Genomic DNA, 15,456 nt, shown 5'->3' with positions numbered 1-15,456 from the left:
CCCAAGAAAAAATGCCCATTCTTACTCTTTTAAAATGATGATTTAAGAGTGAACATTTAACTGAGTCTCTGAGCTCATTTACATTTGTAGCATAGCATACTGTCTTAGGTCAGTTTTTAATAAATGTATAGTATCTGGTGTGGGTTTCTGATCTTATATTTTTTTAAAAATCTAACATTCATTTTTATTGTAAATTTTAATTTTACAATATATTTTATAATATATCCATGTGATTTATAATATGTATTTGTAAGATAGCTGCCTTTGAACCTAAGTTGCCGTAATCTGTCTGTATCCTAGGATACTCAAATTTTGCTTTGACTGAATAGAAAGCCCACAACTGATTGTATTGTAGAAAGCCTAGTAGAAACCAGGTAAATCTCCAAAAAAAAAAGCTTTTTTGTGTTGAGTTAAAACTTTGGTCTTCTGAATAAGGGATAATTACGGTATATGACCTGGCAGCAATTTTCAGACAGAAGTCATTCCTCACACTACCAGTGAACGGAGGGGACTCAGCTCGATCATAGTATGCAAATTATGTTGCCAGTCCATTAAGCTACAGCCCAGCACCTCACATTAATTCAGTGTCTGGCTTTTTAAAAAAACAGCTTTTTTAAATGGCTTAACTTACTGCTGCCCTTTACATTAGCCAAACATGACAAGGTGAGTTGCTGGAAAAGAGAGGCTGGTCCCTCTTGCAAGGTGGTGTTGAATGATAACTTTCCACCCCTTACATACCATCGGGGCTGCTTGGCCTTGAGAGACCTTGTACTTGACTGCTACCCATCTGTCTCTGGCTTCTTGTCAGGTAGTCAGGCTAAGGGTTAAACAAAATCAAAACCAAACATTTTTTGGTCTCTCCTGAGGGAAACTGCTTCTACTACATGAATATAAAATGTTGGCGAGTCGTGCCAGTAGACATCCCTTAGTTACTTTCCAGAAGGTTCTTTCAGTCCCCAAGTCTGCTCCGTTTACAGCTGCTTGACTATGAATGTTTCATAAACACAGCAGCAAAGGCATTTTTCTTATTCTCTCTTGTAACCATCTACAATATCTTCCTCTTCCAAAGGGAAGGGAAACCCCTCTATCCTTCTCTCTCTCAAACATCTGTTTGAAAAAGGGGAAACCCCAATCTGGCTTGGTGAAATACTATATGCCCAAGGAAACAAAATTCCTGAAAAAATCAATTCTAAAATTCCTAATGCAGAACAAAGGGCAAAGCATTTTATTCAGCAAATAAGCAGACATGCTTATGATGCAGAATTCAGAAGACTACAATCAGTGTTTCAAATCTATAGGCTGTGAAAGATTGAAGGCTCGCATCTGCAGTTTATTTTAAAGACATGGATTTAAAAATTGCCAGGGTTACCACGGTTTATTGTTACAAATTTGTGGCACTGTTTGCCCAAACATTTGAATGTATTTTACAGTGTGGTTCTTTATGGATGTTATATTAAGATATCCTAGTGATGAATTGATTTTGAATAAAATTAAAATAATGGGAATGCTAGAAAGAATACAGCTAGTCCTCAGTTAATGACTGAGCACAAATAATGAGCTGTCATAGTTGACTATATCCTGTGGATAAGCCTTGAAGATAGGCCAAAACAGGAATGAAAGAGTTAATTAGCAAGGTGCTTTCAAAAAGCCTTGACAAATACTTAACATATATTTGCCTTGCCTTCGAGCTAATAAAAAGAGAGAAAGAACCTGTGGCTCAGCAAGTTAAAAACAACTGCCCAAGATACAATCAGCCCAGGTTCGAATCTCAGATAAAGGGTATGACTGACTGATGAGAACATAAAGAGTTCGAAATGGCCATCTCAGCCTCCCAAAATTCTTTATTAGCAACTTGAATAACTTGCATATATATATATATATACAGTATATATATGCATCATTAGTTTTCATTAATAGCATTAAGTAATATTTTTATTTTTATTTATTTGTTAAATTTATTTGCTGCCTATCTCTCCTTGGGGCTGCTCTAGGAGACTTACAGTAATAAAGAGGGAGAAAATGAAAGGAGTGTCAACAAAAGAGAAGTAAAATAATAGAACCATAAAGAACACAACCATCAGTACTTCAATATGATAATGAAAAAGGTGGAAGGGTGAAGTCTGCAATCAATCCAGCAGCCAATATAGTGTTTGTGTGTGTTCACACAGACTGATACATAGCATTCAAAAGACTAATGCTTGAAAATGATTGGCAATAATTCAGGGATATTTAACAGCCTTCACATCGCATGCACCCTAGGAAACAAGCGATGACAGCATTATTATTTTGTGTTATTTTAGCCTTCATTGCTCTTCCAAACATTTTTCATCGCTCTCATTTGCTGGCAGTATAACATGGCAGAATTTCAACAGAAATCTACATAAGTTGCGTGTTGACTGGGAAATATCACTTTTAGAGTCATACCTAGAATTACATTTAGCATTTCCTAAGGAAACTGAAGTATTGCCACTCCAATGAAATCAGGAAAACCACTTAGACTGTAGCAGCAGGGGCTTTAATTTCTGCCAGAAAAGTACCACTGTTCGGGATCTGCACATAAAAAAACAAGTTTTAAACAGGCATTTGAAAACATATTCACTTGTCCAAAGAGCTAGAAATATTTATTTATTTTATTTATTTTATTTTATTTTAATTCCATTTATATCCCGCCCTTCTCCGAAGACTCAGGGCGGCTTACAAGCTTAGCATTTGACTTATGAGCACAACTGAACCCAAAATTTCCAACGTTAAGCCAGTTGGTCCTGTTTTACGATCTTTTTGCCACCATTGTTAAGCGAGTCACTGCAGTTGTAAAATGAATCGTGCAGTCATTAAGCAAATCTGGTCCCCCCCCATTGAGTTTGCTTGTCAAAAGCTGTCTGGGAAGTTTACAAATGGTGATAGCATGACTCCAGGACAGTGTGACTGTCATAAATACATGCTAGTTGCCAAATGCCTGGATTTTGATCATGATGTAACCATGGAGATGTTGTGATGGTTGTAAGTGTGAAATTCAGTCATAAGTTGCTTTTTTCAGTACCATTGCACTTTGAAGGATCACTAAACAAATGGTTGTTAAGTCAAGGACTACCTGTAGTTGCTATACAGTTGTACTCCTGACTTTGGTCAGGTGCAGTACTTTAAAAAAAATCTCCAAAATTACTTTTAGGAATCAAATGCTCTTAAATACTGTAGTTGAATGCAATTTCGTTTTTTCAGTAGTGATTCTTATCTCAAATTAGATATCCTACTATATGAACTATGCACTTTCCAAACTGAAACAGAATATAGTATTTTAGTGTCCCTTTATTTCAAGTGGAATATGTTTTCAATTTTAAAAAAAGCCCAGACCAGTTTAAATAAAAAAACTGGATTTTTATACTAATTTAACTTCTATAGAACTCTGCAACTTCTGTAATCTGTTTTCCTTCAGTGCCAGATTCTCTCATTCATTGTATTTCCCCTGTGCAATTCTTTAAATGCAGCTATATCTAATCATGATGACATCAGTGACAAAATGTGCATGTGACATCATAATGAAAGCTCTATGTTTTTGTACTTGCACCACATGCAAGTACATATGAAAGAGACTTGTGTTTCAGTGTTCATTATCTATTCCTTGTTACACTCTCACTGTATTTCTCTTACATGCTTACATGTATTTCTCTTACATGGATGCCAGGAGCTTGTTTAAATATTCTGCACCAACAGTTCAGTTCTATCCGTGAGATACAGATAATTCTGTAAATGTTTATATTTTCAAGACAGTGAAGGCAAAGAGGAATTACACTTTATATATTCTTCAATTTTTATAACAAGAATAGAACGTTTCTGATATTTTGTTTTACTTTGAATTAAATACTAGCCATGTATAAAACCAGTAGCCATGTAAGAGTCAGTCTTAGGTCGTCGTTATGTCTAAAAACCAGGAAACTGTGAGTTAAAGTCCTGCCTTACGTACAAAGCCAACTGAGTAACTCTGGGCCAGTCACTCTCTGTCAGCCCTAGGAAGAAAGCAATGGCAAACCACTTCTGAAATCTTGCCTAGAAAACTGCAGGGACTTATCCAGACAGCCACCAGGAGTCAATACTTTTTAAAAAGTGTAAAATTAAGGAATGAAGCAAATTTCCTTTATTTCCCCCATTTCTCTGCCTCCCATTTTATAAAACCGAATCCCTCCAGAGAGCATTCTCTGTGGGTGCGCCTGCCCTCTGGAATCAGCTCCCTGTTGAGCTCCGGATGGCTCCCGACCTTCGCTCTTTTCACCGCGACCTGAAGACTTGGCTATTTGAACTAGCCGGACTGGACTGAGGGACTGGGATTTTAGATTTTAAATTTTAGAACGTGTTTTATTGTTTAGGGCTACTTGGTTTAATTTATTTTAATTTTTGTATATTATGTGTTGTATATAGTGTTTTAATTGCCCTGTACACCGCCCCGAGTCCTTCGGGAGAGGGGCAGTATATAAATCCAAATAATAAATAATAAATAAATAAATAAAATATACTAGTTCTTTCTTCCTCAAATTACCTTTTTTCCTCCAGTCCATTTCCTTGTCTGTCATTTCCAATTATTTTATCGCTTTCTATTATTCTGTAGTTTTAAAGAACTTATCTGCAGTGCCTATCTGTCCATCACCAGAAAAGGCAGGCAAGTGTAGAAATGGATGTTGTCAGCCCCTCTTTCACTTTCAGAATGTCTCGGCTTTCTGTAGGCTTATAGCTGTTTGTTAGCTCCTTTGCTAGGGAAAAACTGCCCAGCTGAAGCAATGCTCCTTCTGTACTATATCTGTATAGTTATATAGATATATAGTTTCTATATTTCCTTTTATTAGCACAGCTGAAATAGCATGGTAATTAACATACTTGCTTAGCATAGAGAGCATTAATAGTTTAAAATTATTGTTTTGATGTTTCTTTTCACATGTAGCTAGTTTTCCTCCTTTTTAAAAAACAAAAACGTAAATCTAGGGGTTTAATGTTATTCCAGTCAAAAGAATTAGAAGGGTTTCATCCCCAGCTCTCAGAGGGTCCAAACAAATCTACTAAAAGTGACAGGAAAAGCAGTAATGGCAACTCTCCAATTCTTAAAACAAAAGAAAAACTAAGCTAAAATTCCAGAGGAAAAACTTGCCTTTCAGGAAAGCGATGATGATATGAGTAACAACAATTATTATTATTATATATTGGATTTCCAGGCAATAACCCTCTCTATGCTAAGCAAAACTCACAACCATTGTGCTATTCCAGCAGAGGAGTAGATGGAATAGGGGAATAGAATAGAAGGCAATTTTTAGAAATTGTTTAGTGTGCCTGAAGCTTTTGCCTTTTGATGCTTTGTGTATGTTTTCAATTGAACTTTGTATGCTATATAAATGTACCTGTATGGGCAGTGCTTTTTTTGTAAAAGAAAAAGGTGCCGGAACTCACACGTCATACAACCCGCCTTGCCTACCCTACAAGGTTCCATCCAAAAAAGGTGCCGGAACTCCGTTCTGGGCATTCTATGACAAAAAAAGCCCTGTGTATGGGTATGTATAAAAAGAAAGAAAATGGTACTTTCCACTGTGAAGACACAATAACATGTATTTCAGATTCTATATCTTGCAAGCTGTTGCCAAAGTGTTTCAGTGTGGATAAAAACTTTTTAAGGTAGCTTTTGGTTCCTTCTAGGACACTGCACAGCAAAATATTTTTCTGAGCAAGTGTAAGCCCTTTGATGTAAGTCAAACCAGGAAACAAACACCACAAGGTCTGCTATAATTTTAATGTTGTGAGGTACAACAAAACTTTGAAAGGCCATTAGAGTTACTCTCTGTCCTTTTTTTCAGAAATCATGAAAAATCACAGTACGTTTGAATCGTTTTCTTATGTTTACTATATTCCCAGGGATGAGATTTTGCTTAGAGTCTCCTTTATCTTTTGATGGGTTTTCCTTTTCCAACATTACCTTTGTCTCCCTTTATACCACCTCTTATCAAAATCAATCTTCCCTTCTTCAGGTAAAGATATCCCAGGCATGTTACTATGAGAAATTTCCATAATTCATTCCCCACATCCCTGCTTGTCAGTTCCCCAAAGTCAACAAGCAAGTCTTGCCATACAGATGAAGCAGGACCTTCCCACTTTTTCTGTAACATGGAAACTGGTACTGGAGAATCTGTCTTGTCAGGAAACACTATTTTCTTCATCTTGGGGTCCACTGACTATTGATGGCAGTGTTAAGATTATGGGGCATGTGAAGGTAGTTCAAATAAAATTGGTGTACAAAGGTATGGGGCACACTTTTCCACAACTGCTCAGATTCAGGGAAGCTCTTTCTGTGAATCAGTTATTTTAAAGTGCTCCTTCTCCATCTTGAGGTTAGAACATATCCCACTTTGTAGCAAGTGATCATTTATTCGATTTCCAAGTGAATCTGTTGCCATAATTATTTATCAGAAGTCCAGGCGATATTATGCACACCATTCTTTTAGTGTGCAAATGACATGAAATAAATAATTTGAATCAATGGTGACCAAAGCAAATTGCATACGTCACTAATTTGGATATTGTGCTTGCTATTGACTTGGTGATAGTAAATCTCCCCTTCTCTTTCTCTCCTAACCACAATATATATTCTTTTTTTAAAAAAAAAAGTGTGATAAACTTTCTAAAAACTACACCATGCCTACTGCAGGATGAAACATCTGAAATCAGCAAGACAAAGATTTGATATTGAAATACTTGACAGCACTTAAATTCTGTAAACTAAGTGTTGTGGCATTTTAGAACTATTTATTAAAGTAACATGAGAATTGTGAAGAGTGTCCCAATTTTGAGGGAGACCAACTTGGGCTTCTGCACACACACACACACACACACACACAGAGAGAGAGAGAGAGAGAGAGAGAGAGAGAGAGAGAGAGAGAGAGAGAGAGAGAGAGAGAGAGAGAGAGAGAGAGAAAGATACACACACACACATTATTAAACCTCTGTTGTTTTCATGATAAGAAGATAATTACTACATCTTCATGGCTTTCTTTGAAACAAATGTATCAGTATTGTCATAAACTGTTCAGTGAAAATTAATACACAATATTTTGTTTAGTAAGAAAGCAAACAAGTACTAGAGCTTTAAGAAAAAAAATCAGGGGGTGTTCACAGCATGTAACCTTATAGCATCCAAGACAACTGAATGCCAGTTGTTAAAAAGAATTTATAGTCCACCATTTTAAGGAACCATGTATAAAAACAGTTGTGAAAACAACCTAATACTTTACCACATGTCTTTAACTCTCTTCTCAAATAAACTAATGGAAAACACACTTTAAAAATATCTATGAGTGAAATTGTAAAAAGTTCTCTTTTTCAGGTCTGGCTTTTAAGTGTAGAACAACATGGAGACTTTTAAAACAGCTTTCCTTCCTTGATGTGAGGAAGAACAGCTATTTATCAAGACTGGTGTGGGGAGGCTGACAGGATGAACTAATGAAGCCCATCGGTAGTCAAACATGATAGAAGGAACAAGGCAATAGGTTAGTTCTATAATTCCCAAATAGGGCCACTTTAAAGATACAACATCAATTCACTAATAATCTGAGACACTGATATGGATTGGATGGCCAGACTACTGTACACTTTTACTGATACATTTTAAACAACAAATATTCAGTTTCATAGCTTTTAATATGCATACTCAATGTGGAAAGGGAGCATAAAAACTGAAATACTATTATAATTTCATTAAAAGTAGTACATAAGAAGAGTAATAATGAAATGGGTATTTCAAAACTGATTGTGCAAGAAAGGGACATATTGTACGGTATGTATTCAGGTCAGTTTAGATATACTGTAAAAGGTGACCCAACAATTTTGAAAGCCTGCTTGGAGAATATCATTTAGTTATAAATTTATTATTTAAATTTGTGTTCTGCCTTTCTCCAATGATGCTTACTGCGATTAATAATAAGAGTTATAATAAAATGCAAAAACAAAAAAGTGAAAAAATATGAACAGCAATAATAACATCCAGACAGTGAAATACGCATTTATAAAGTTTCAACACTTTTACTTGTAAGCAATTAGGCCAAAGACTGTTAAATTAAAAAATGTGCAGATAAAGTTGTCTGAGATTGTAATAACAGGATCCAACAGCAAAACCGTGAAGTGGAGAAAAGATCCTCTCTTTGAGCTTCCCTTTGATCCACGTGCCTTGAATGTTAGTAGGGTAGGCAGAATGGGCTGTCAAGATTTTAAAACAAACCAACATCTGCATCAGAAGGCTTTGAGCCAACTCCAGACATTGGCAATTGCTTAAGATTACACTTGTTCTGAGAGTTATTTCCCCCCCCCCCTGCTTTATTTGTAAGTGCACGTGGGGTGGGGTGGGGTGGGAGAGCAAGGGGAGCCAATTGATGCATTGGGACATTGTGGCACAAGCCACATGATTTACATATTTGCATCCAATGTCAGGACTCAAAAACAAAAGGCTATGGTTTGGGTCATAATTTGTTTCATCACTTTGTTGCAACTGTGGCTTGCACCACATGCCAAATTCTCCACTATAAGGTTTGGGGAATTGTTTGTCGGCTGGTTTTTGTTTTTTTGTTTTTGCTCTTTTAAAATTAGAGCAGCGCTGCAGCTTTTTGGAGTTTGTGCAGAGTTAATTTGGGTAGGACATTTTTCATGACTAGAGAGTTCTGTTAAATATAGAATGTGCTTTCCCTTCCCTGGCTCCAAACCACTGCAGAAAACACAGAACACTTTGGAGATGTGACTGGGACACCCTACCCACTGCAGGCCTCAACAATATGTAAAGTACTTGCCTTCAGGAATGAGGTTTCCTCTGAAATTTGAATGCCTCTCAGCCTGCTCAGAGGCCCACAAAACACTAGCTGTTCTCCCCAGGCCTTGTACTAAGGTGGCTGGAGCTCCCTATACAAGATGTTAGATATTGATGGGATGTTTGGAGATATCTGACAAGTTTGTCATCTTCTTCCTTTTATTTCATTCACTCTAATTTGGTTTGGTATTTGTTCTTATTTCTGTGTAACGTTTTTATATGCCCGGTGTATCATGAACCATCCAGTATAATTTGAAGTTTGGCAGCATCAGATTCAATACATTAAATAATAAATCTGTGTCTCTTGAAATACAGACTGTCCCTGCTCCAAGGGAAAGCCAATATCTAAAGTAGGTTCCCACAATTTGGTGCCATTCTGATTTGCTAGATTACAACAGCCCCTTTTACTGTATCCCTTGCTATGGGTATTGGAATTACCATGCTGGCAGATGAACATTAAACCAAAGGATGTTATTTAAGCTCTATCTATGAACTTGCTGCACGGTGCTCACAACTGTTATTTCAGTTTTTATTTGATCTCTTTTTGTTAAGAATGGTAAACTGCTTAATTAGAGTGCCGGTGTCTTTCTATCTGATTAATCCATCAAACTGTACCTTGTGCAAATAAAATGCCTATTTTGCAAAGTACCCCCCCCCCTTTTTTTTGGTAAAAAATCAGGCTGGAAAGAAATTGGAACAATTTTCTAAGCTGCCCAAACAAGAATTTTTCTGCAGGAAACAAAAATGATTGATGAAAAAGATCCCTTGGCATTTTGCCCAGACAGGAATCAAGTCAGTAATTAATTAACTGCTAACAACCTAGTTTTGAAAAAAGAAACCATTTCATGGTAAAAATGAGAATAATTTTATTTGCTCAGAAGTTTTTTTTGTTCTTCCTATTTTTTCTGAGCACTAAGATTTATTATCAGTTGGTAGTATAATAGAGTTTTCTAAAAGATCTTTCAATGGTTCAGCAGTTTTTCTTTTTCTTCTGCTTGCTGACATTTTATAATTTAATAAGATGGGTTGAAATAACTGTGCTATATCATTTGTTTAATATTTATTTTGGTTTCTAATACATAATGTTATTTATTTATTATATTTTTATATTTAAAAAGGCCTTAGAAAATGGCCTGGCCCATCAAAAAGAAACCGCCATTAAAGATTTCACTGAATGAGCAATTCCCTGCAATCTGATAGAAGAATAATGAATCAACTCATTACGCGCAGTCAACTCCTACAGACTTATATGGGAGTAACAGTTTCCAGAAAAGGAACAGTGCAAATCAGGAAGGAAATCATAAGGAGTAATGGGGGTTAAATTGTTTTTAACACATTAACATTTGGGAACAGGGAGGATTTCAGTTCAGCAGAAGTTTTTCTGCTGTCCTGCAAGGACCTCGGGACTGCACAGGGAATCCCAGAATATTATGCCTTCTCCTCTATTAGCAGGTGCCAAAAAGAGTCTTTCCACCAGCAAAAGTCTTGAGAGTGGAATCTTTGCAGTTGATTGCCCTATGCAGGCATTCTGACTGCTCACATGAGGGCTAAAAGGATGGTGGAGGCAAGGAAACGCATGCCTTTTGCCCTCATATAAGTACACCTGCATACAGCATTTGGTTATCTTGCATCTCACATGTAAGATGATCAGAACTGCACAATGGAGCTTTTGTTTATGCACCGTTTTCTGCATTCATTAAAAATCAAACTAGACACAGATTTGCTTTCTATTTGATGTATTCTATGCAGTTGTTTAGAAAATCAAAGAAACACATTATTTCTCTAAGTTAAATCCTGTTGCCAGGTCACTTTTTGTTCCATGAATAGCTTGGGTTTTACCTCACAGAATTGCTTTGCTGATAAAATATGCAATCATTTTCTGTATACTAATTCGTAAGAAGATAGTAGAAATGATAAAACATAATCTGCTATGCATTCTTTAATGCTCTTATTCTTTTACACAGTTTTGCTCCAAAATAATCTAGGAAATGAAATAAGTATTTCAAATTTTAACTTCTGGCTCAGAATGCTTCCTGGTGCGTCTTGTTTCCTAAAGGTAAATCTCATGTACTGTGTTTACCTGCTGGAACAAAGGTATTAGTTTCTGAAATGTTTTCCATCTCCTCAGTTCCCAAGCCATGAATCACACCAGATAAAGACCAGAAAACACGGGGGGGGGGAGGGAGATCAAATCTGTGAGTTACAGAACTCCTAAGTAAATTGGTATCTGCCTTTACCAAGTTGAATCACAAACAGTCCCCTCCCTTCTGTGATCCTTCTTCAAACAGTTCCTTCATTTCCGTGGAGTGCACTTCCTGAAAACAACAAATGAGTTGATGAATTATCTTCTCATTAAGACTTGTGAAGCTGCGGAATGGGTTGGAATGCTTCTTTTAACAATGCTTTTCCTCCTCTTTCTGCCTATCTTGTACTGACCTGGATTTCACCAAATCTCTAGGGACTAGAATAGAAACAGGTGACTTGAAGTCTAACCCGCTAAATTTGCATACTATGAAGATGTGCTACCTGTGACTACAGAAAATGTTCCATGACTATAAACTCAGGTTGTTCTATTATCCTTTGGGAAGACAGGGAGGATACTAATTAATCAGGGGTGCATTTTGGCCCCCCTGCAAACAACTTCTACATTGTTTGTTTATTCATATCAGAAGAATCACAATTAAAATAAGGCATACTATACAACATAAAATATAAAATACAAGATTAAAATTTGTACAAATTAAACAGATCTTACCCAGAAACATGTTCAGGCATCCCCTGGGCAACATTAATGTCTACATTAATAATATGGTAAAACCATATAACCAAATTACTACCCTCCTCAAAATAGGGGATTGAAGCATCGCTCTGTTGCTCTATGCAGCTGATGATATAATCCTGTCCAGGACACCTGTTAGGTCTTAAAAGAGTCTTGAAAGCCTATGTCCAGTATAATGACAAATTGGACAAAGAAAACTAATATTATTGCCTTTGCTAAAAGGCCAAAACTCCACTCATGGTATCTTAATGGACATAACATAGAGCAAGTAGCTAGGTGTACTCAAAGACGCTCAAGAAAAGCATACTGTGAATTTGCAGCTACCTCTGGCCAAAGATCAGCTAATACTATTCTCAAATTTTTCCACACAAAGGGAGGATACTATGTTCCTGCCACAATTAACCTTTTTCAAGCGAAGTCATTAGTCCTTCAAACACACTGGAGACAGGATTGGTAAAAGTAGAAGCAAGAATCTGTACAGCTTCCTTAAATCTTTGGCTAAAATTTAATTTCAATCCTCAAGGTCTTGCACCATTAATCCTCCAAGATAAATTCTCCTCTTCATGGATCAAGCCTGTTGAGTCCCATCTTGCTAAACTAGGCTTTCTTCCAACCTCAGTACTTGAAATGGACTATGATCAGGTAAAACAAATCCTGAGACAAAGGGACATGGAGAAGCAACAGAGAAAACTCCATTGTTTCTGGTTCTAGATTCTAACAAATATATTGTCACCCCTGCCAATTATCCTAGCCAGTTGGAGACAGCAAATCATTGGAAAGCCTTTTCCCTTGCACAATGCCACACAATCCATTAGCCATCCTGGATGGCAAATATAAAGGGATACCACAGGTTGAAAGGCTCTGTCCCTATGTTTCTGGAAAGGCGGAAACCTCTGGACATGTCCTTCTTTGCTGCTCTTTTTATAGAGACATTCAAACAAAATTTATTTGCCCAATAATTAGTAGGTATCCTGGCCATTCCGAGACCGTTTATCTTCAGTGGCTGCTTAAAGACAAATGGATCGTAGACAGCACAGGTAGCTGTGCAGCAGCAGAACACGATGAATAATCCACTATAGCTATTTTACACAATTAACCCACTAAATCTTTTGGTATTATCACCATGTTGCATTTTAGTTTTTAATGACTATAGGCCTATTATATTATAGCTTAGGCTGTGTTCTTGTTTTGTGCAACTGACAGATAGGATGCCAAACTATGATTTTAACATAGATTATATTTGTTATTTATTATTTTATTCTAGAATTTTTAACTAATATTCTTTAGTATTTTTAATTGTACTGGTCTTTGACTGTAATAAACATTTGACTTTGAATACTAATTAATCATTCAATAAAATCAGAGATGGTTACTTGCAAAAATAGCCTGAGGATTTATGATTAGTAACAGATGTAGTTAATCTTAGGAGATGACAATCCTTGATACTCTTCCTGAACATATTAAGATTTCACTTTTGTTTAGAAAATAAAAATGGTATCTGCAGACAGATGGATGAATGTCTTGTATGTACATAACAAAAATAAAACATTTAAAAATGCAGATAAGTTAATGTTAATCTACTATTGTAGATTCTTTGCTCCTCTGAACTTTTAAAAAATTATCTATTACTTTCTCTGAGGAATGGAAAGTTATATAACCAGTTTAATTATCTTAACTAGAACCCTACATTTTTTCAGAATTATTCTTAATAAAATATTTGGGGGAAAATGTTTTGAATAAGTGAGCATTTAGCAAAAACTAGTATTTTGGGGGGAAACTCTCCAATAATGTATGTAATGTAACATATAACATGAATTTACATGTTTTGTGCTGCAATGTGTACTATTGTGTACATTCTGCTAATAGAATGGCATCTGCTATGAGAATGACTTCAGCTTCTACCAGATATTTTTCCGTGCCTTCTATCTGCTTCAGAGAATCCTTTTGAGTAGATTTGGAATGCATGGAGATACTACATGGGGAACGGAAATAGATGCAGTCAGACTACACAAGGAGAAACACAAACACTGAATCCTGCATATATTTCTACAAAGAGGTACATTGCTTTTGACAGGCTCACCTGTGGGGTGTGGTAAAAAAATGTGAGGCTGGTGGCCATAATGGTATAACTGAAACCGTTTTTATGTGTTTTGCAAATAAAAAATGGATTAAGCTTTGTTCACACCATTTTGGCTACCATCTATTTTATATATATATCCCTGGCCTTGAAGAAGCTATGCCATAAGTCATGGAATAATAGTAATATCCCAATATCAGGCATTTATTTTATTGCAATGAAGCATTAATGCTCAATACTCAAGCACAGGCATGTCTGGTATACAATGACGATTTCTCCAACAAAATATGTCAATAAACATAGTTTTTAAAATGAGTGATTGAAATCAATAACATATATATATATATATGTTATTCTATGGGTAAAAAAATCAGTCAATACATTCATCCTTAAATTTAGTTCTAAATTTTCACCAGAACTATGATAATTAATAATCCAATAAAGCTATTCACGGTCAAATTAAAGGGGGGAGATTCATCTACAATTCTAAGAGTGTAGAACAGGCATGTCAAACTTGCGATGTCATGTGATGTCGCGTGACGCATCGGAACTTTTTCCCATTGCCGAAAATGGGATGGGCGCTGTTTCTCCGTGACGCTCCGGCCTGCGGGCCAGCAGTTTGACACCCCTGGTGTAGAAAGAAGCCTCACTTGTCACACCAATTTTTTTTTTACTACATTAAAGTCGGTTCTCTTTATGTTTGATGTATTTCCCTTGGTATGGGACCGGTCATTTATTTTTCCTAATGATTTGTGTCTTTAAAAGGTATAAAGCAAATGGCAACAGAATGAATCTGTGCTTTGCAGTTGCAAAGATAACTGTTATTCCTTTTCTGGAAGAAAAAGGAAAAAAAAAACCTCTACTTTTCCCACCCACCCCCTTTGAAAGTAGTCTTCCTGTAGGTGGAATTCATTCCTTTCTCTTTGCTGTTTCCTTTTACGCTTTCTTGCTGGCACAATAAAGAAGAAAACTGCTAATGGAAAGCAACATATCTGTCATTTGGGATTCTACAACTGTTATTTTACTTTACCTCAATGATTGAAAAGCAACCTCAGAGTGACTGCACTCCTAGGCTGGTCCTGCTTTCCTGAGATCATTGGAAGTTGGCCCTGTATGAAATTTAAAAAAAAAAATAAAAATCCCACTGCAGGGTAAAAGAAAACCATGGGAAAATAGGTACTGTTTTTCATAGCTAAATGAGACATTGTTAAAAGATATTTAACAGGAAAAATATTTTTGATGCAATCTATTTCAGCTCTTCTAGCTTATAGGAATTGTGTCTATCCGAACTGTTTCATCTGTAAATTCATTTCTCCTTTCTAAAAGGCAGAAGAGAATAATTGTCAATTACTGCCAGAAATATCTGTCCTCTTTAAATTAAATATGTAATATGGTGGAAGCAAGCTGGACATTTCCAGAAACACAACTTATACATTTCAGCAAATGAATATGATTTGTGGTCAAGAATGGTAGCTATAAAATGGAGATAATGCAGCACATGAATAAAACAAGCTTTGGAAGTAGAGTCACAAAAATAATATTCTGGCAAGACGAGCAGCAAAATGAGGTTCATGCTCTACTAACCATCTTCTTTTTTATAGATTTAATTAGCAGCTATTTGTAATGGCTTTTTGAAAACTTGTGGCTGATTCATTGTATAAATAAAATGTGCAGTTGCTTTTGCAGTGAAGGTAAACAACATTTTTACTCACTGGCTTCTATACTTCTTTTATATTTGATTCATTTGTTAATCACATCTGCAAAAAGAGGCTGTGT

The 15,456-nt window shown here is 36.1% G+C and overlaps 1 protein-coding gene across 3 annotated transcripts in view; it reads right to left on the bottom strand.

Moving 5' to 3' along the window:
• SLC25A21 (solute carrier family 25 member 21) overlaps positions 1–15,456 on the bottom strand; it is a 309,041-nt gene that overhangs the window by 150,265 nt on the left and 143,320 nt on the right. The window contains exon 1 of one of the 3 annotated variants that reach the window (XM_083361107.1): positions 2,425–2,552. The exons of the other annotated variants lie outside the window; for them this stretch is intronic. Coding sequence (XP_083217233.1) covers positions 2,425–2,443 — 19 coding nt within the window. The 5' untranslated portion in view covers positions 2,444–2,552. Of the gene's footprint in view, positions 1–2,424; positions 2,553–15,456 lie in introns of those variants that run through there. 3 annotated transcript variants of the gene reach the window in all.

The sequence above is a fragment of the Vipera ursinii genome, assembly GCF_947247035.1.
Source record: "Vipera ursinii genome assembly, chromosome: 1".
Taxonomy (NCBI): domain Eukaryota; kingdom Metazoa; phylum Chordata; class Lepidosauria; order Squamata; family Viperidae; genus Vipera; species Vipera ursinii.
This window is presented reverse-complemented; position numbering and strand designations above follow the sequence as displayed.